Raw genomic sequence first — 22,065 nt, forward strand, 5'->3', positions numbered from 1 at the left:
CTATAAAAACATTATGACATAAGTCCAATGCTAGGCAAAGTGCTACGTGTAAGAGTTGATCGATTGTGATTATCCATCCACATGAATAAAAGTTGGATGTTTAAATGAGTTTAATAATGATGTACAATAAATTTCTTTAGCAACTTAAAATAATCATTTTCATTAAAGAGATAACAGAGACGAAGTAGTTATAATAAGAGCTTATCATATTTTCTTAATGTAATTATACTCTAAATCACCTCAAATCACTCCCTCAAATTGTATGTAACTATCAACCATGTGTATACACACACATACAAAAAAAAGACGTACTAGAAAGAAAAAAAATTTCGAGTGGTATTGCTTTTGGGGAATAAATGGATGAGTATCTTTGGTATTTGGGATTCACGCTTTGTTGTTCTAAAGGAATCGCATGTGCAATATGCGTTATCTGATGTCCCACATCACATTTCTTACTTTCTTTAGCCGCATCTCCTCTTTGTGAAATTCCTATGCCTAACTATAATGAAATGATTAGGACGAACATAATATGTATTCACTTTCTTCAAATAATTTGTTCGGTGTGTGTATGCTGTTAATGTAAATAGATATTTATTTTGAGTTGTGAGATATTTATTTTGAGTTGCATAACTTTATTGGGGAGATTGTTTCTTTATGTTGTCGAACCCTGCTTATATGGGTAGCGTCCCAAACTATTGAGATGTTGACATGCGTCGATTCCATGCAATGAAGAGTTTACATGTATCAAAAATTGGCACATGTCAACTACTCAATGATTTTAGTACATTACCCATATGGATAAGGTCGAACAAATCCGATTTGTCCATATTCTGATTTGGAAACTACTATTTTTGCACTGTAAAAAGCAAAAAATAGTGGTTGTTATGAACTTAACTTTCTCAAATGTGGATGTGATTGGATTTCATGTCTTTTTGGACTACTACAAAAGTGCTTACAACCTCTTAAAAATATTATTGAATTTTCATTTGAAAATGCTTAGCTCGTTAATGGAACTGGTGATATGAAGTGAGAAAAATGTTTAATTTTTTGAAAGAAAATTAAAAAGATAACGTTTATATCCGTGTGTACATATATATTGGAAGATACATAATTCAACTATTTTAATTTGTGTGAATTTTATCTTTGAGATGCATCACGTTTTTTGTATGAGTGGTGAGCCTAAATTAATTTTATGTTAAAATATCTGATTTTTTTGGACAACAAAAACAAAATTTACACTGCTAAATCCCCAAGACATTACTAACATTTACTCAAAAAAAAAAAGAGACATATTAATATAATATAAATTTATAGATTAATATATTCAAGTGTTATTGTTTCACCAAATAATTTTGTGTGATAAATTTTTTATCCGATTCAATTTATAAAAAAAATCATATTTTATATTAAAATATTATTTTTCATGATATATATATATATATATATATATGAATAAGTTAACCTGCTTTTTTTAAATATATATATACCATTAAAATATTGGTTTCAAAGTAAAATTTATTTTTATGTGTGGGTATAAAATCCTTAATTTACCGTTTATTAAAGCCCCGCCTAAACGGCTAGTCCCCTCTCCCTGTATAAATCCCAGCCACCAGTTTCTCTCTCTACTGCGAATCCAATCCCACTGACCTTTCAATTCTCTCTCTATCTATACATACATAAATTTCCCGTTATATAAGCGTTCTTCTGCGTGCATTCCGACCAGAAGAAGGGGAATTGGTGTGAACTCTCTTCTATATACTGTTTTAGGTGTTCAGATTGGTGATTTCATGGGGACTTATTATCAGAATTGCGGTGATGGAGAACAGGGGATACAGAACCTGACGTCACCGGTTTCTTTCAAGGCTAAGAAGAAGCCGGTCGTGGCTCACTTCCGAGCTGCTCCCGAGGTGGATGACATTGTTACGATGCTTCATGGCTCTGATCCAGTGCGCGTGGAGCTCACTCGCCTTGAGAACGAATGCCGAGGTATGTTATTTTGCCATGTGCGTCAGATTGTGCTTACTCCTGGGAACTTGTCGGGTTTTTTTTTGGAAGAAAGATGTTTTGTTTGCTCGGAAATGGGAAATTTTAAAATTTTTCTCCAAAATTTCGGTAAAGTTTGCTTCACGGCTAATATGTAGGCCTCCGGCTGAAATCGGAGGCCCAGCTAGAACTTTTAGTGCAAGTTATAATTTTTAATGGAGCTTCAATTTTAAATTGGGTAGCTCCTTTACTATATTAATTTGCTACCTACTGTTCTATTATTTTACTTTTTTATGAGGAAAAAACCGCAATAACTATCTTCAGGTTGCATCCGGCGAACCGTAAACCCGCTAACGCTGTAGCCGGCAAACCAAAAAAAGAAAAGCTACTATTCTAGCTATTAGTATCAGTGGTGAATTATTTTATAATAATTATAGACTGTGGTTCGTGATTTGTCCTTTTCGAAATTCAAATTTGAAGGGGTCTATATAATATATGGACGTTTGTTTATGAAGGTCTTCCGTGTTTTGTGTTCTTGTCGTTTATAGAAAGACATAAGATCAATCATGCTATTTTGAAATCCAAAAGCTAAAAATGTGGTCCATGCCTCCATGCTAGCTTTCAATTTTCACAAGCAGAACTTTGTGAATGGTGGAATAATTCAATGGGATTTCGGAATAATTTTTGTATTGAAACTCTGAAAATTTAAAGAAGATGGAATAATGTTCACATTCTTGTGGAAAGAATCGTTGATGAGTGAAGGTAAAGTTAATTTTGAAGGCTCCACGTCGTTTTGCCGTTGTATCTTCCTTTATACATTATTTGCAGCTCTTATATTGATTATTTCCCCTGTGTAGTTTATATTCCTAATCGTGGGAGATTATCTCTGATTCAGTGAAAAGTGAAAATTTCTGATTGTGAAAAATTAGTTTTCCCATGCTTTTACAGAGGAATACAAGTTTAATAATATGGAAACAAATAATATAAAAATAATCATTCTTAAGTGCATAAGACTAGCAAATGCGAATTAATGTTTACAATGATTCATATTGATTTAAACAATTTATCTATATTATTCTATTAAATTTTTGATATTTAGAGTAACTAATTTTGGTGTCATGTTAAAACTTTAATGTAAGTTATATGTAATATAGCGGATAGAGTTATTGTTTCTTAGAAATAAGTTATATGTTCAAGTCTTATTGAGGTCATTTTTTTATTCTTTTATTTTCTATTTAATTTTTAATTTATATATCAAAATTACAGTGTAGTCTCTCACTATTTCTTATAATTATATTTTGATTCTCATTTAAATATAAACCACATGAATTATAAAAAATTATACTTTGATTCTCATTTAAATATAAACCAAATGAATTATAAAAAATATTATACAACCACGCAACATGTGCGTCGGTGCACTAGTCTTGATAATATCTTAGTTACTCCTGTGAGCATTAATATAGCAACGCATAAAAAAAGTGTTTCTTCAGTAACTTAACAGTAAATTAGTGGACTCCGACAGACACATTAAATAAGTTCACGGGGTCCAAGAGAATCGGTTTTCCTGCCTTGATCAGGCATAATAAAGTTTAATTTTTTGAACAAATAAATAATAAATTCATCCTTTCCTTAATCATCACAAACAATCAAAACTATTTCAGAAGACTGAGAAAAAGATAAATCAAATTAACCAAATTATTGCAGAAACACGGAATATCAAAATTCAAAGGTGAGGATAAAACATTAGTGTATTGTATAGAACAGTACTTCCGTAGTTTTTACATGATAAACTGCTGAATATACATTTCCTGAAGTACATGTTTTGGTTTGATAACATTTTCTGATAAATTTTCGAAGCATAAACCTGCTCAGTTTCACTCTTATTCAACGGCATTAAAGTTTCTGCAATTGGATTCTGGACAAAGAGGATCATTCCTTGTCACTGCTCGAGCGATATGCTCGAGGATATTAAGAGAACCACTACGAAACAGACTAATAAGTATGCAAAATTTAAACTCGATAACAAAAATTAAACAGCGGAAATCAAATAACTTAATCATCTTACAATCCAAATGAAAACAGAACTATAATCTTAGTCTAAAACGTTAATACAATCATATCGAAAACATAATCTTGAACGAGAATACGAGAAACCAAATAAAAACTCCACTGGATTACCACCGAAAACACAACTGCTCTAGCTACTGCCCTGGCCGTTCCAACCATCCAACCTAAGACATATCCCGCGGAATGGGGTGCCCAAGATTAAAATAAGTACGTAAGCGACAATCGCCTAATACGAGAATGTACAAGTGTACAAACCGATAAGATGCATGTGAAATGCAATATGCTCGGATATCAAGGATCAAGTCAAGAATCTCATGCTCAGTCTAGATGCGCCTGAGTGCGTGGTCTCTGATTTACCCTAGGCATGTTTTGACTCTCACACTCACCATCAAGACGTGGACCTACAATGTCCAGGGTCATCAGAGCCCAAGAGTCCTGTCGGACACTGTAGCTCTCAATGCCCAACCGTCCACGATACAGAACCAGGCTGAGCGACCCCAACAAACAAGATATATCTCAAAAGATATCAGGTCCAACGTGATATGTCATGCATAATATGCCAGAGTAGTGAAACATGTATCATGCAACAGATAAATGCAGCATATAAGTGTGTATATTACGCTTGGATATCTCAATCGGTACGTCACATACCACACTAAAATAATCCGACAGAAAGCTTATTCGTCTGAACATTGACAATACTAACATAATGAAATCACCATCAATCCAGATCCTGAATTGCCAAACATGCTTCAAAATTCTTTATAATGATCCTTAAATCATTATTTAAGGCTTTAGGTTTTTATATATATGTCTGTTGTCAGCCCGTTGATGATGTCTCGATCTACATCCCGGTTCACCGACCCCTCCGCTCTGAAGCTCCCGACACTAAACTACCCTAGAAACTGGTTAGAAAACTTAAGCTATATGTCTAGAACTCGAGAGAGATTAGCTGAAAGAGGAAGCGGTGCAGGAAAAAAATCGGCTTCTATTTGATAGGCTACATCCGAACTAGTTCAAAAGATCTGAAATCAATCTTATCAGTCACGTGCTATAATCTTATTCGTCTAGTTGGATTTCTCAGGATAATGTAATATGAAGTAGATTGGGTGATCCATTTTAAATTCGGTGGATCTAAACAGGTTGATCCCGAATTATCTATTCCTTAATAATGCTTAATTAACAAATCATATTTCATTCAAAATAAGGATTTGGATCATTACACAGAAACACATTCTAATGAAAGCATCAAGATTGTTAGATTCAATGAAGAATTATTGATTTGAAATCACTAATGTTTACATTGAAAACAATATATGAAACAAAAATTGCATCTATCTTCTTCCAAAAGTGTTTAAGAAATTTCCTACGAATTTGTGAAACATGAAGAATTAAATATAAGAGGATGAAATAATTAATGTTGTTGTAACTATACAAAACGACCCTCTAAAAATTGAATCTTGAATGTGAGAAGGGGTTGAGACTTGAGATGTATGGATACATATTAGCCCGTCTAATTAGCACGAGTAATTCTTATTGATGTAGAAAACCGTTATTTATTCTGACTTTTCATTCTCTCATGAATTGATTCATGCAACGTGCAATGTCCTTCCCATACCTTCTGTTCGTTAGTATATGTTGAATGGCCTGTTTTATGTGACCCTCATGCATCTTTCACCATTTGAGGGCTATTTACTGGGTGTTTTTGTCACGCAATGGAAGAACAAATAGGACTGCGAGCCTTTTATATGTATATACATATATTTGTATTTTTTTTATGTAAATTTATATGTATTTTAAGAATTGAATGGAGAATAACTGAATCAATATGCAGATTGCAATGAATTTAATGTTATAAGGTTGACGATGTTGCTCAAAGTTCTAGTACATATTATGTGCTGCTCATTCTTACCTAATACAGTGGCTGTGAATTAGCATATGGTTTAAAGATTAAATATTATCTATTCTTGATTATTGGCTAAGACCTTGTTGAAGAATTCCCTTCTTCGGAGATTCTTTTTCTTTGGAAAGATAGGAACTCAATTAGAATGAAGCTGAAGTTCGTTAAGTTGTATTGAGCTTTGTATTATACCATTACAAGTTGCAAAAAGTACCCACTTCCTGAGATGATAACTATACTTTCAGTGAACCAAAATAAAATGTATCATCATTCAAACGTAAAGGTATTTTAGATATTCAAAGAAATTTCATGAAGCCAATGTAAGTGTAAACTGCTAATAATCTAATTTTATCTTGAATTTGGTTTACTCTGGAATTCAAGTAACATAGATTGAAGTTTTTCAGAATTCATATGAAAGAATGTAGCAAATGTGCAGAAAAAGATAGAGAACTGGGAGAGAGGCACACAGAAATCAAAGCATTGAAGAGTTCCGAACGCCTTAAAGAGAAGGCTGTTGAAGAGGTAAGCTTATCCATAAGTTATATACTTATATATATTTTGATGTCTATGAATATGTTGTAAAATTATGTGGGCAGTTTTGTAAGCGATAAACAGAAACTATCACTTGTTGGTCACTTCATTAGACTATTCTCGAATGGTCACTTAGTTAGACACTGATCTGAACATTTGTAAGTTATATTCTGAACAATTATTATTTAGTAATTGCAGACTAAATGAATTTCTTGTTTCTGGCTATTTTTTATGGTTTGGGTATTTGGATTTTGGTGAGCTGGTTGTTTTGATAAGCACGGGGAAAAGTTCCTCGCTAAAGGTTGCTCATTGATATGTTGTCTTTTTTAGCTTACTGAGGAGCTCAAGAAAGTAGATGATAAGTTAAAAACAATGGAAGCTCAACTTGAAAGCAAGGTACAATACGGTTACTTGAGTTCTGGTATTGGCTCTTGTTTACTTGTCTCTGTCTCCTAGATTTGCTTATATATTGAAGCTTAAAGAAGACTGAAAAAAATAATTCTGCATTCACTTGTTCATTCAGAACCTAGAAATTAAGAAAACTAATGAAGAGAAAAAAGAAGCTCTGGCTGCACAATTTGCTGCAGAAGCCACTCTTCGAAGAGTACATGCTAAGCAGAGAGACGATGAGATGCCTCCCATAGAGGCAATAATTGCTCCTCTGGAGGCTGAGTTAAAGCTTGCAAGATCGGAGGTACTTACCAAGCACCAATTTCATTTTCTACTTCTGAATATCCTAAACAAGAATAATTTTGCCGCTCTTTATTAAGAATGTTAAATTTGTGATTGGAAAAGTGTGGACTTTGGTTCTTTAGGTGGCAAAGCTACAAGAAGACAACAAATCTCTTGATCGACTCACTAAAACCAAAGAGGCTGCTCTCTTGGAAGCAGAACACACAGTTCAGATTGCTCTAGCAAAAGCATCATTGGTTGATGATCTAGAGAACAAAAATCAAGAGCTGGCGAAACAGATCGAGATATGCCAGGTGTGACTATTTTAGAGCAGTTGATGCGTAGAAAAACGTAAATTGATTTCAGGTGTTGCTGTAGATTTCTGATAAAACACTTCTTGATTTTGTAGGAGGAGAATAAAATATTGGATAAAATGCATAGGCAAAAGGTTGCTGAGGTTGAGAAGCTAACACAGACGGTTCGTGAGCTTGAGGAGGCTGTTTTGGCTGGGGGTTCAGCAGCCAATGCCGTACGGGATTACCAGCGAAAAGTGCAAGAAATAAATGTAAAGGCTAACTGCTCTTTAATTTTCTTTTTTGTGAATAACTTGTGTTTAAAGCCTCAAGCATTTTGCCATCGTGTGCATCTTTTGGTCGTTGCTAATTGCAAAGCTTGAGCAGGACGAAAAAAGGATCCTGGATCGTGAACTGGCTCGTGCTAAGGTTTCAGCAAATCGTGTTGCTGTTGTTGTTGCAAATGATTGGAAAGATGCATCTGACAAAGTAATGCCAGTAAAACAATGGCTGGAAGAAAGAAAATTCTACCAGGTGCGTAATCTAACTTTGAGTGGAAACGTTTGCTAAAAATTGATATCATATTAGTGGTAGTGGTACAGTTCAGTGATTGCAAAACAGACGAACCAAATCTAAGTTGAGGAACTCTAAATAATGCTGATCCAATTTCCTGTCATTGGCAACCCGATTCAGTAGAAATCGGTGAAACAAATGAATGAGACTCAAATGGACATAATTCAAGCGTTTGGAGTGTGGATTATGAATAAAGAAAATGTTTTGGCGAACAATTCTTTTAAATGTTTAGGACTGACGTGACTTAAACCGAGGACCTTGGTTTGAAGATGCTAATGATTAAATTTAATTATTATGTTTTTTCATGGAGGGAATATCTTAACCATTGTATGTAGTTACTCAGATGCAAGCAGTCTGATGATTTAGAATTTTTCAGGGAGAAATGCAACAGCTGAAAGATAAACTTGCAATTGCGGATCGTGCTGTCAAGGCAGAAGCTCAGTTGAAGGTAGGAAAATAGGTAATTTTTGTACATCCCACCATTATTTACTTGGTCGAGATGACAGTGGAACACTCAATCCTCATTATTAACAATTGATTAGGAAAAATATTACTCGCGCTTTAAGTTTTTGGAGGAGAGACTTAAACCTCGTTCCAACAGTACAACCCGTGCTTCTTTACAAGGAAAAAGTTTGACTAGTGGGACTTCACGAAGGATGTCACTTGGAGGAGCAGAAAACTTGGCCATACCATCCTCGAACGTCTTCCAATCTAAAAAACTAAATTTATCTAAGTCATCCCGTACAATCATCAGTTCAAATTCATTGTTGAGGCAGGTAAACATTATGCCAAGTGCATTTGAAGGTGACAGCAGGTTAACACGAGGTGATAGGGTTGTTGCAGAAATGGGCGAGAAAGATAATCGACTCGCCCCTGGCAAAGATGGCCAAAACAATATAATAGCTACTCCATGTGAGAATGGGGATGGCTATACATTGACTGAGAAGTTGGAAAGGGAAAACCATGACTACGTCTCTGGAATGCTATATGATATGCTGCAAAAAGAGGTCACAATGCTGCGAAAATCTAGCCATGAAAAAGACCAACGCATGAAGGACAAAGATGACGCTATCGAGGTTTGTTTCCTGACAGCTATTTAAAGAAAGACACTCGACTATAGAAAAATTTGAGAACAGGAGAGCCAATTGCGACATTTGTTTCCTGACAACTCCCACGCCTCTCTGTACCTCTGAGCATTGAACTTTCTGTCATTGGAATTTCACAGATGCTAACAAAGAAAGTTGAAACATTAAACAAATCAATGGAAGTCGAGGCCAAGAAAATGCGCAGAGAAGTTGCTGCCATGGAAAAGGAAGTTGCGACTATACGTAACGTTAAAGAACATGATCCGAGGAACCGGCATATTAGGTACACTTGTCATGCCATGATATTTGGTTCATTTTTTGTTGTGTTCCCCCCAATTCACATTAAAGGACTCAAATTCACGAGGTTCGTTTGTTGTCATTGGATACCGATGACATTATTGCTATATTTTTCAGGACTGGACGGTAACCTTACCCACCCACCCCCGGTTATAAGTTGCTATTGTTATGCCACGATAAAGAGATCTTGTTTATCTAAACTACAGTAAGTTTGTTAGCAGTGACCTAAGTTACTTCCCTCTTGAACGTCCCCCATCCGGGACTTCTATTGGCTCATTTCAAGTTTTGTAAAGAATTTAATTCTTCCGATTCATGATATTTTCTACTCCTCTGTACTGCCATAATTAATATATTAATAATATATCACACATAATCTAACACCTTATTCAGTTCGAATCAAACTTGGGACAAAGAGCATTCATTTTCATAATTCCAGCAAATCAGCCACATTTGGCTTTCTAAATGCATCGACCTTAGCCACCTGCATGGTAAATGATTTACTCGGGGAAAGACCATCGCCCTTCATCCTCTCAATGAACCCATAAACAGGAGCCTTGGCATTTTTATAGGCCAGAAGTAGTGTGTTATATTGCCGAAGTCGTGCAGTGTAGCCAGCCTTTCTCATCCTCAGGAATAACCTCTCAGCATTATGTGTATCCCCTCTTTTTGCATACTGATCCATGATTGCTGTGTAAGAATTAAACAGTGGCCTTCCCCTTCTTTGTTGAGCAGCTTTCTCAAGAATATTGTCAGCTTTTTCGACTTCTCCAGTTCCGATATAAAGCGTAACAAGTGCATCCCAAGTCAGTGAATCAGGGGAACAACCGCTTGCCTCCATTTGCTTCACAAGATTCTTCGCTTTTGCAAACATCTCGTTATTTGCGTAGACCTTAAGAAGAGCAGTAAAATGCTTTACAGATTTTTTCTTCAGTTTTTTTACCATTATGTCGAAAGCTGCCTCAGCATTTTCAATTTTTCTGAGCTGTCCCCAAGCTTCAATAGCAGCCATACAGTCTTCCCACCCTGGACGAGATTCACAAGCTTTCCAGATTCTCCCAACTTCATCTTCCCTACCAAGTGAAGCATAAATTGGGAGTAGAACCCGACAGATTCCCAGATTTTCATTTATATCATCTCCTTCGACCTCCTTTAGCATGGTGTCGGCTTTATCTTTTAGCCCGACAGCAGTATAGTACCGAGCCAAGGACACCAACATGTGATTGTTAGGTTTCACTCCTTCAGCCTTCATTGTCTCAAGAATTTGCTCCATCCCAGATATATCATTGGATTTCCCCTTTATATCGATTAAAATCTGGTAGGTGAATACAGATGGTTTGATGTTCTCTTTCTGCATGAAGAGCAGAACATCAGCAATTTTCTCATTACCGCTTCTCTTGTATAGAAGTAGCATCTGATTGCAAGAAAAAAGTGAAACAGGTAATCCTAGATTCTTGATTTTAGCAAACACTTCCTCGGATTTCTTCGCATCGGTAGCAGCAACACAATTTGCTAACAGAGTTCGATAGACTAATTCACCTCTAAAAGATTCAGGAATCTGCTTGACATATCTTTCTGCCTGTAAGAGACCACGCACTTTGGCTAGTAAATCGACACGAGAAGCATAATTATTCTCAAGAAAATAAAGACGCTTTGACTTCTCCGACCATTCAGACAGCTGCAAGATTGGAAGGGAAACAACGTAAGTGCCACTCCGAATCTCCTAAAATTAAAAGATATAGCATGCATTGACTCATCAATATGAGTCCATTAATTAAACTACAAAACGAGGTCCACTGGAGGGATCTAAGGCGTGTATATAAAGTCTCAAGTTTGGGTGGTAAATGGAGAATTTTTCTTAACTTTTATCACGATCGATGGTTCAGGGAGACCCATGAAGAAGCTTCTGAGAATGATTTAGTCCGTGCTTGCAAATGATTAAAAAAAAGTGGTGATGAATTTTTTCTTTTATAAAGTTGCCCAACTATGTAAAAGAAAAGTTCATAATCACTTTTTCTAAAGCATTTGCAAACAAAACCTTAATATGCCCTTAAAAGACACCAAAGACAATACACTAAACAAAAAATTGCCGCTATTTGTTGGCAAGATGTAGAGAAGCAAAGATGAAGGGTAAACAAAATAAACATCATACAATAAACTATAAGAATAACCACCTGCAATGCTTTGAGAAACATCCGTCGTTTCCGAAGTTCAAGCATGGTTAATGATACCTCTGTCTGAGTAATTTCATTTCCTTCTTCAACCCATTTCTCACAAACTTCCTTCATCGATACGGCAAGAGCAGCTAGGATAGTATTAGTTAACGTTGAAGTAGGTTTAGTTTCGGGAGATCTTTTCTTTCCAGCATCAGCTTCAGTAATCGATGCCTCCAACTCATTTTCCTCGTCATCTGTAAAACCATCCCCTTCAAATAACATATCACTATTCTCATCTCCAGAAGTAGATTCTTGAACTAAACCACATGGCGTTTCGAGATCAGAAAAACCATCCTCCAACTTGTCATCATCATCTTCTACATGGCTGTTGGGACCGGCTTGAGAAGAAAAAGGATGAACTTCTGTACAAGACTTCAAAGAAACAGAAGATGTGTAGTAAAATCTCGTGGTGGATAGCACTTTGTCAAATAAATTTTCTTGAGGTCCAATCAATCCAGCATGATAATTTTCCAAACAACAAGTTAAGATTTTTGACTGCACACAGCTTATTCGAGTGCTCCCTGAGCTTAAACCTGGATGCCTACGGCACGAATAAGGTATATATTATTAAAGCATTCATTTTGGACAAGGCTTCCCATTTTACCACAAATAAGATGATACAATCACAAACTGGTCTTCTTTGCTGTGACAGACACTACCAGTTTCTAAAAAGCCAGAGTTCACTGCCATTGAGCCTGAAAGTTGAGTAAAGCTACCGTTTCAAAACCAGGGTAAAATTAACTACCACTTTGATAAGATGATCAAAAGGAAACATCTAACTCACTTTCTTCCAGTTTAACCAACAGTCTTGCAAATTGACAGGAGTGTCAACAGCAGATCAGTCAAAACCCCTCAACTATAGACTTAAACTTACATATTTGAAAATAATATACAAAGATGAAGACAACAAAGGTGAACATTTTCTTTGTCCAACACCACATACTTCACCCGGCAAAATTCCCCGAAGAACACGAAATTTATTATTAAACAAAAAATCATTTCCCCGCATCATCTGATCATAAATAAACGCCGCCATATGTGACACGTTGCCAACAAAAAGATACTAACGAAACTTAAAACGCGAGTAAAATACACTCCCCAGCAGAGAACAAAAATGATTCTTTTTCTTCCTCGATGTATCTACCAAAAGTCAGCAACTTCACCAGAACAAACCTTTCAGAAAATTACACAGAAGACGAATGGCGCCCCATACATACGCAGTTAATCACAATTCCTCAAAAATCTATGGAAGATTTAAATTAATCATGATCATCTTACACCCCATAAATGTACATTCCAAAAGATACATATTGTGGCTAAAGCATGTAGCTTTGGCATTGCATCACATTTCTCCAAGGGCCCATGAAAAAGGAACACATAAAACAGCACTCTCGCAACAAAGAAGAAGACATAGATACCTGAGATAAACAGAAGCTCTGCGTAGTGCCCACATGCTGACGGTCGATTTCCTAAATCAATTTTGCCTGAAACCTAGTAAACCCATATAGTACAGAACTGGGGGTTGTTTCAGACAATTAATTTTGGGGAAAAAGTGATTTTTTTTTTAATGTAGAATTTCATACATCTATTCCAAAAAATATAATATGAGACAAAATGGAAATTATTTCAAGGGTCAAGACCTCTAGCCTTTAACTCATTTATCCTATTATTAGTGTCACGCACAATACTTCATAAAAGTGATTATAGAATAATGAGTATTATTTGAAGTTATTTATAAGTTCAAATTTTTCGGGAAACTCATATTTTATAAAAAAATAAATGTGTCATGAAGTGTAAGGTCCCGTTTGGTTTGATTGATTTTTTAAACTTACATAATCACCCGTTTGGTACGTTTTTTTATTTAACCAAGTCAATCTCTCCTATGAATGATTAGGTTATATTAGGTGTTCCTCGTCCCCTAGGATTATTTATCTCACTCTTAATCCATCTTATTTTTCCAATTTTACGCTTCTCCTAAATCCAAACTCACCACATTTCCCTACACCGACCGCCGACCGACAGACGCCGACGCCGACCGCCGCCGTCGACCGCAGCAGCCGTCGCCTCCCACCCCCGCCGACCGTCGGCCGATTGCCGGACCACCGCCACCGCCTCCGGCCAGTCACCGTCGCCGTCGGCACAAAACTTGAAGGACAATTTTGTCAATTCATCAAAAGATTATTATTTATCTCATTCTTAAAAATCATACAAAATATAATATTATTTTATCCTTATTTACTTCAATCATTTTTTTTATCATTTCTCTCTTAATCATTTCATTATTTAATCATCCCAACCAAAGACAGCCTAAATGTAAATACATCAACATTATAAGAAATTGCATGACTAAGATTTATTTTTTTCCCCGAAAATTTTGACTAAAACAAAGGTGTACATAAAAAAACTGAAATATTGTATGAAAGCAAAAAAAGTCTAAGAAAATTTTTTTTTTTAAAAAAAAGAACGAATGTTGTTATCTGTAATGGAGAAGAACTGAATAAACCTGGGTGCATCGTTGTAGGAAAGGAAAAAATTGTAGATAAAATAATGGACATTTTCTTCTTTGCGTAAGATGGAGGACTCGAACGGCAAGTTTCTTGCATACATTTTATTCCTCATATATCAAATAACATATACAAATTGACAAATCATTCTTACATTTTCACGAAGTATAACTTAATATAAACTTACTTATGTTAAGATCTTTTTACTCGTTTTTCATTCCATATTTATCATCCACGTAAAAAAACTCATGAAATATCTAATTTTCATGCCCAATAGGCCAAAGTTTACAGAGTCCAACAGTATCATTCTTTAGTTCGTTTTTCACTCTGTACATTTGAGACAATTTAATGAAGAACTTTTCTTGTTCAATTCATTTCACTTGCTAATAATAGAGAAGGTTGTGCTCAATAACTAGATAGAAATTGAGAGACGGATTTTTTATTTGGGTCACCCGTGAAAAGATATAAATTTTTATGTCAAAAGTATTACTTATTATTGTAAATATGGACGGAGTTGACACGCCATGAGACTGTCTCACAAAAGACTTACTAAAATTCAAAAGTCTTATCCTTTTATTGGATCGATAACAAATATTTAACACTTTGAAACAACCATCGTACATTTTTCTTCAAGGAATAAAGTCTATGCAACAAGTTTCAAATTTAGATTATGATTAGGTTGATGGTCTAAATTAAATGTTTTTTAAAAAAATTATTTGTTTTTATTAGTGTTTTTTTTTATCTAAATATCTAATTATTTTAATTTATTTATATATTTATTCAATAATTTCTTTATATCAGATTTAAAATCATTAAAAAAACAAAAAAATCATATATATTAAATTAAGCTGCCAATTTTTTAAATAGCGCCCAGGGACATTATCTTTTTTAAAATTGAGATGATGGGTGACCGCACAACACCTAAACGACGCTTTTTTTAACACTGTTTTATAATAAATAATTAATTAAAACTTTGTATGTAAAAGAATAATGTGGAAAATTAATATCAAACCCCTGTGTTGGCCCAAGATATGAGGCCCACAAATTGGACCCAGAGCCCAAAAATATCTTGCTTGGCTTCTTTTCGAAGCAGAGAATCAATTCGAATGTAAAAGCGAACCCTGCTATCGAAGCACCAAGCTAGAAGAATCGTCTTTTCGAATTGGAACCGGAAAGAGAACGAAAAGGCTTTGGATTTCGTGGTTCTTCCTCTAATTCCTCCATCGATTTTTGCGTGCGTCACGTGGATCTTCATATTTTCTCGTCTACATGTTTATTTGGTAGACATATTCACAGTTGTGCATTTGTGTTGTGTTCGTATGCGAAGTGTTTTGTTGAACGTGTTTTTTTTAATTATTATTTCTGTTTTGTGGTGGAATTATTCCTTTTTGCCCTTCAGGTGTTAATTTGGTGGAATGGATTCGAAGGTCATAGAAAGCGTGGACTCGAAGGCGGAATTTCGGAAGCCTTTAAATGACTCGGCTGGCAGGAAGTATCGGCGCCGATCTTCTCTGAGCGGGTCATCCTATTCATCGGATGGTTAGTCGTTTGAAATTGTTTCATTGTTTTTTTTTCCCTAAAATATTTGGGGAAAGAAAATTTATAATATGTTGCTTGTGGGAATGAATCTTCTAAAACCTATGTGTGAATGTTGGTTTCAGATTTACTTGTTCAACTTGCAAGTTCGAGACATAAATGTTTGTAAACCTGGGTTTTGCTGTGATTGATATTCACTAATTGAAAAATATTGAAGTTTTTTGAACCATGAACGGGGCAATTATATTTTTGTATTTGGTATTGATTTTAAAGAGTTATTAAAGGAGCTTGATTTTTTTCTTGAAAGCTGCATGGAGTAAGTGTTCTCTTGTTGATGCGGCCTTTCTCTAACAGTGTCTTTCATGTAAATGACATTGAGATTCTGAAATCCTATCACCTATTCTACATAGAAACTTAGGAATGTTTTCGAAATTCAATGTTCTTTCAGGAAAAGGGTGAAGTTAGTATGCAGAAATCTCTTCTAATTGAGTTTCAGCTTCTTATTTGGTTTCTATTGACATCTTCTGTTTGTCTTGCTACTCTAATTCCCAGGCTTACATCAAGGTATTTATAGTATTTCTTTTAATTGATTTTAGTATAGTTGTTATATGAGCCTCTAAGTGGAAATGATCTGACAAAAGCATGGGGATTTTTCCCTTGGACTGTTAAATGTTTTCAACTTCACGTGGTGTTCACATGATAGTTGAAAGCTGAAAATGACGATTTTTCTTTGGAATAGTGCAATTGGCTTGTTAGCTGTGGGTATTGGAATTCTTAATGTATTAATTATGGCATCTACTGAATATTTGTTTTTTCATGCATTATACATGAGCGTTTCATTACCTGAACATTGGGGAATTGTTATTCTTTACTGTGTTTTTGAAAGGAACTGAGAAATTAATGTTTCTCCAATTATCTGATTGTGTCAGTTTCTCTTTAGATTGCTTTTTCAGCTGCTATAATTAATTTTATCCGTCGATCATACTTAACCGTCCTTTTACTCACGTAACTTCATTTAACGTGTTCAGGGAGCCAGCGTGACCGCAGCTCCAGTCCAGTCCCATCAAAGAAAGATACTGCAAAAGTTGCTGAAGATAAACGAAAAAGGGATGATGGTAGGGGTTCAGATAGGGATTATGGTAGGAGTCAGTCCTGCCGAAGTAGTGAATTGTATAAACATTCCGATCAAAAGTCATCTCGGAGCTATCACAGGCACGATGAGCACCACAGACGGGATAAGCATGTAGATGACTATGACCGAGGTCATTCTAAGTCATCTTATCGTTCTGTGCGTGACTTGCAGGACCACCACACTTTGCATTCCTCGAGGAGGGAGAGAGATCACCATGGATCTAGAGACTATCCAAATGACGTGGACATATACTCTCGGAAAAAATCTGATGGTTCAGGGCACAGAAGCAGGGACGATGACTCATCTGATAGAGCTGGATCTGGAAGGAGACATGCTAATAGTGAAGACCGGAACAGGTATAAAGACAGAGATAGGCAGGGAGATGGTAGAGATTATGAAGTTGGGAAAACAGATTGTCGAAGGAGTTCCGGGGATCACAAAAGTAATCACTCATTCATTTATGATGAGCCAAAGGGCCAGCAAAATGATTCATCCTCCCGAAGAGAGAATTCCGGACATCACTGGAAAGAAGCAGCTCAAAGAGATGTTAAGGGCCTGGATAGTGAGACGACCAGTGAAGAAAAGAGGGGACATGATCATCGGGATAACTTTAAGGAGCAATGTTATGGAAAACTAGTGGAACATACTATTTCTGATGGTACAAAGGCATTTTCGAGTAATGATCAAGATTCTCTTACGAAGAAGCCAAAGTTATTTAGCCATGATGTCTCAGTTTCTGGAGCAGATGGTATACTTTGTCAATTTCCATAGCAACTTTATATCCTATTTGTCTGATTTTGATATGTTGTGTTGTGACACCTCTCCCAAATGATAACCCCTGTCAACTGGCCATTGGTAGTCGGAGTCATAAGTATATCTCCTTTTTGTTTGTTATTCATTCTTATCACTCGGTCTCTAATCCTAAGTATAGCGGATGAAAATTAGTTTAACTTACTGGACTACTGAAATAGGTACTTCAGAGCAGTCGTATGTGACAGATTCTGATATTGATGCTGCGAAAATCGCTGCTATGAGAGCAGCTGAATTGGGTAGGTCAATTACTTTATCCGAGCTACTTTTTATTGAAAGCTAATTGTCTTAATCTATTGTGTTATCCCCATTTCCGCAAGTACACTCATTTCTGTGTTACTAAGCAAAGTGATACGATGGCTGGTAAAACCGTTGTCCTTGCTTAGTTTGTGGTGTGCAGTTTTTGGTTGTATTTGTCTCCCAAGTACACCAACATACAAGGTCAATGCGTATCTGATTTGTTTGCAGAAGCAAACATATTGTAAGGTGTCTGCTAGGACCTAAATTTTCTGTAGTATCTGTCATTATTACCATTATGTTTTCGCGGACCTATTTAATCACTATCTTTTGACTCTTTATATCCGATGTAGCTGATTGAATTTTTTGGTTGTTTTTTTCCTTGAAACTGCAGTTAATAAGAATTTAGTTGGTACCGGATGCATGTCGGCTGACCAAAAGAAGAAGCTTTTGTGGGGAAGCAAGAAGACCACCAAGATTGAGGAGGTATGATCATTGCTTTTAACCTTGCTACAGATATGAGAGATAATAAAGGGTGAAAATTTTTGTAGTGTTCGATTTTTATCTTGAAGTTGTGGATTTGTATTCTACCTCCTAACTTATAAGGGTCATTCGAAAACTAAATTTCCATTGAATAAATATGGAGCATTATTTGTGCACATCCTGATAAGAAATATGAGGTAAAAGTTTGAGATAAAGGGACCACTTTTATAACGAATCTTTTATAATATTCCAAATTTTGAATAGTGGTCACCAATTGTTGGAGCATTAGAGAGTGTTCAATTTATAGCTCCAACAGAATATACAAAATATTGAAAATATAGTGATCAACAAAGTATTAACTGATATTGTTCCATGACATTCTGTGTTCATAAGCAGAACCAGCATCATATTTAAAAGTATCCAGGCCCTTTAGTTTTTGGATTAATTTTACTTCAGATGTTTTTGTATTGTTCATCATCGTGTCTAATTTCTCTATGTTCAATACAATGCTCCACATAGTCTGGTCATCGTTGGGATACTGCAAATTTTGGTGATCGTGAACGCCAGGAAAAATTCAACAAACTCATGGTAATTTCTAACCTCTCATTGCTTTCAATACATCACACTCTAACTATGTGCTACTTTTGATTGATTATTTCTAGTCCCCATTAGAATTTTATTTCACTTACTGACACATTTTTAGAGTCTGAGGTTGCATTGGTGCCTATGGCCAATTGTAGGGCGTGAAAGGCGATGCGACAGTGGGAAACCAGCCAGACAACCCCAATGTGGAGAAGCAGCAGGAACAACTACAGCTGGAATTGGAGAGGCAATACACTGCGGGGCTGCGTCGGAGGGATGGTCGTACTGTTGGGCTTGGTCTTTGAAAGCTTTCTTTAGCTACTTGAGTACATGTATTAAAGTATTTTTCCTTATTGTCTTGTATTATGTTGATGAGTTCTTTTGTAAGACAAACTTCTATCGTATGGTAATTTATTGGCCCGTGACGACGACTAATTAAGATCGTTAGATATAGTTCTTTTGTAGGACAAACTTCTATCGCATGGTGATTTGTTGTACTTTGATCACGACTATAGAGATTGCTAGAAATGTGATTCGTTGGAGGTCGACTAGACTTGATATGGTTGAGAATGCAGTCTCTTTTAAATTTTCTTGTGTGTTTTGGTGGTTTATATGCTGTTGCGGTTGCCAGCATTTGGATTGAGTCAATGGATTTCAAATATTCTTTCGTTGGTTATCTAACTTAAACAGAATAATTCAAATCCAACTTTTTATTTATTTACATTATAATTGTATTAATCATAATAGATTTTAAATATTTAGAAAAATTTATTGAGATTGGTATAATTATAATATAAATAAATAATATATGGATTTGAATAATAAAAATAAATTTAAAATAATTTATTTCAAGCAACTCAATTCCATTGTAACCTTACATTTGGTTTAGAATCTCGGAATCCCAGATAAGTGTAGATGTTGGACTTGGAGAGTCGTTTTTTTTTTCTTGGGCCGGTAGTACATGCTGATTTATGATAAGTTATTTAGCAATGAGTGTATATTTTGTGCCCTTGGATTATTACGGCCACGGGGGACAAAAAAGAGAGAAAAATTGCTTAGTTTGTTTGACTATTATTATTCGGATGTCGTCCATAATACGGCCGGTGGTCATACCAGTTTGGAGGTTATCTATAACTTGCCTACGGGTCAAATTAGTATGAATTCTCAATAATGTAAAGGATTACTAATTAAAACTTATCTTTATCTCAATTGGTTCCTGAACTTGATTGATGTAAAATCATAGAAAATTTATTTATTTTTAACTTTGGGAACACGATGAAGCTATCTTTTGATGAGCAAATCAAAAGGTCAATGCAGTTATCTGTAAATCATGTTTAGTAGATAAATTATATTGGACAAATTCTATGTGACAAACTCAAACTGAGAAGACAGAGACATAACGTCCACCTACTATATCATCATAGCTAGCTTTTTACCTGTAAACTTAATTTGAACACGCTTATATTTTGGTTTAGTTAATGGGGTCATTTGCTAGAATTTAAATTATAAGGTTATCCGAACAAGCAATCCTTTGTTATTGCTTGTTGTAACCTACAAGCAAGCGCCCCTTAATAATTGGCACCGCCGCATTCTCGTCTAATTACTGCATGTTCCCATATATTTTTCAAGCAATTGGATTTTAATTTATATTTTAAGCTAAAATAAAATACTATCATATTTATTTAGTGCAACAATAAAATATGGTATCATAATTTTATTTCAAAATTATACAAATTTTTAACTAGAGATTTAAAAAAAAAAAAAATCCCCTCTGGTGTTGTTTGGCCATTAATCGGTGATCTGTGACACCAACTTTTAAAACTCCTCATTTCCAAAGTAAAATTATTGTTATTGTGATCCAAGATTATACAACTTTAATCATGAAAATAAGTATAGTTAAATAGAGAAAAGCCATTTTTGCAAGCATTGACGACGATCGTTTTCCAAAATATTTTGGTCTAAGACCCACTTTTATATTTTAATCTTTTGATAGTATAATTTCGTTTATTATTTATTACGGTAAAACAAGGAGGAAAAAGATATGCTAATGCATTTTTAATGATTCTAATTTGGTCTTTTAATGTACATCATGATATCCCACTTTGTTATTTTGAATGACAATTTTCTCTATGGGGTCTTAATGACAATTTTTCCCAAGAGTTCAAGGCCTCTCGTGTAAAACTCGAAATGGAGATGAAGATTCACGATTTTTTTGGTTCCGAGTTTAGAAAATTTTTTAAATTCCCGAAATAGTTCGGATTGAGTATGAAGATATTATCTTCATCTTCGAACTCGTCCCGAAAATAATAATAATATTAATAATTGATATTAATATTATCATTAATAAGAATAATATAATAATAAATTCAGGTCTGGTGATTCTCCGAGCCCTCATTAACATTTTTTGTAAGGCTCGAGATTATTAGTCTTCATTGATGTGATATTCGAAGATATGAGAATGCATGATATGTCATGAGAAGCACTAAGTGAGATGGGAGTAGGAAAGACATGGAAAAAGATGAGAAAATATTCAGAATAGTTGTGAAGGACAGAACTGATGGCGCATATGCGCGAAGAAATGCGCGCATATGCGCGACACGTCCAGAGACATTGGCGCACATGCGCGAGATAAGGCGCGCATCTGCACGACACCTCCAGAATCTTTGGCGCACATGCGCGAGATGAAGCGCGCATATGCGCGAGGTGTTGAATTTGCCTTGGCCGAGACTAGTAGGTCTCGCGCATATGCGCGGGTAATGTCGCGCATATGCGCGAGACGTGTACTCCAAAGGATGAGCCATGTGTTCTTAGCCATGCAATATATATATTGATTTGCTTCATTCTTCCTCAATTCATCAGCAAGAACTGAACGACTCCAGAGAAAAAGCTTCACTTTTCTTATGCTCTTAAATTGTGATTTTGAAAGATTCATACATCCAAACTTTAATCCGATTTCGGTTTTGAGCTCCTCTCTTCAAGGGCTAAAAGAGGATGTAAGTATCTTTAAATTTCAACATGTTCTGAAATGTAAAAGTTGAGGAAAGATTGATATGATTGAAATTATATGTTCTTTAGATTATTGACATCGTAGAAACGCAACCGGATCGAAGAACGGACGTTGTATGCTATTGTAACTATTTTTCAGCATGTTAAGAGTTAAGTTA

General features: G+C 35.4%; 3 protein-coding genes and 1 long non-coding RNA gene across 10 annotated transcripts; 2 read left to right on the top strand and 2 right to left on the bottom strand.

Annotated features, from left to right (window-relative positions):
* The first annotated feature begins 1,602 nt into the window (after window positions 1-1,602).
* On the top strand, window positions 1,603-9,668 carry LOC142529847 (microtubule-associated protein 70-1-like). The gene is made up of 11 exons (XM_075635520.1): window positions 1,603-1,986; window positions 6,390-6,475; window positions 6,815-6,880; window positions 7,008-7,178; window positions 7,300-7,470; window positions 7,566-7,721; window positions 7,837-7,983; window positions 8,399-8,470; window positions 8,565-9,098; window positions 9,248-9,390; window positions 9,522-9,668. The coding sequence occupies exons 1-11, from the start codon at window positions 1,788-1,790 to the stop codon at window positions 9,532-9,534; spliced, it is 1,758 nt and encodes a 585-aa protein (XP_075491635.1). The 5' UTR covers window positions 1,603-1,787; the 3' UTR covers window positions 9,535-9,668.
* Window positions 9,669-9,732: 64 nt separating this feature from the next.
* On the bottom strand, window positions 9,733-13,189 carry LOC142529838 (pentatricopeptide repeat-containing protein At1g80270, mitochondrial-like). 2 transcript variants are annotated; one of them, XM_075635498.1, is made up of 3 exons: window positions 13,036-13,189; window positions 11,576-12,158; window positions 9,733-11,079 (listed from the first exon to the last, which is right to left on the bottom strand). In XM_075635498.1, the coding sequence occupies exons 1-3, from the start codon at window positions 13,068-13,070 to the stop codon at window positions 9,829-9,831; spliced, it is 1,869 nt and encodes a 622-aa protein (XP_075491613.1). In that variant the 5' UTR covers window positions 13,071-13,189; the 3' UTR covers window positions 9,733-9,828. The 2 variants fall into 2 exon arrangements, with proteins under 2 accessions (XP_075491613.1, XP_075491621.1); XM_075635506.1 differs by having other exon boundaries at window positions 11,576-11,989; window positions 13,036-13,132.
* Window positions 13,190-15,203: 2,014 nt separating this feature from the next.
* Window positions 15,204-19,487, top strand: LOC142529856 (uncharacterized). 6 transcript variants are annotated; one of them, XR_012815977.1, is made up of 8 exons: window positions 15,204-15,401; window positions 15,521-15,660; window positions 16,686-17,537; window positions 17,761-17,838; window positions 18,000-18,085; window positions 18,231-18,322; window positions 18,839-18,907; window positions 19,060-19,209. XR_012815977.1 is itself a non-coding variant. In XM_075635531.1 (7 exons), the coding sequence occupies exons 2-7, from the start codon at window positions 15,537-15,539 to the stop codon at window positions 19,338-19,340; spliced, it is 1,533 nt and encodes a 510-aa protein (XP_075491646.1). In that variant the 5' UTR covers window positions 15,204-15,401; window positions 15,521-15,536; the 3' UTR covers window positions 19,341-19,487. The 6 variants fall into 6 exon arrangements, 5 of the variants coding, with proteins under 5 accessions (XP_075491646.1, XP_075491664.1, XP_075491681.1 ...); XM_075635531.1 differs by lacking the exon at window positions 18,000-18,085 and having other exon boundaries at window positions 19,023-19,487; XM_075635549.1 differs by lacking the exon at window positions 18,000-18,085 and having other exon boundaries at window positions 15,204-15,323; window positions 19,023-19,487.
* On the bottom strand, window positions 19,245-19,542 carry LOC142529886 (uncharacterized). The gene is made up of 2 exons (XR_012815981.1): window positions 19,412-19,542; window positions 19,245-19,372 (listed from the first exon to the last, which is right to left on the bottom strand). It is a non-coding gene; the product is annotated as an uncharacterized LOC142529886 (long non-coding RNA).
* Window positions 19,543-22,065: the final 2,523 nt, after the last annotated feature.

This window comes from Primulina tabacum, chromosome 2, assembly GCF_025594145.1.
Source record: "Primulina tabacum isolate GXHZ01 chromosome 2, ASM2559414v2, whole genome shotgun sequence".
In the NCBI taxonomy this organism is placed as follows: Eukaryota; Viridiplantae; Streptophyta; class Magnoliopsida; order Lamiales; family Gesneriaceae; genus Primulina; species Primulina tabacum.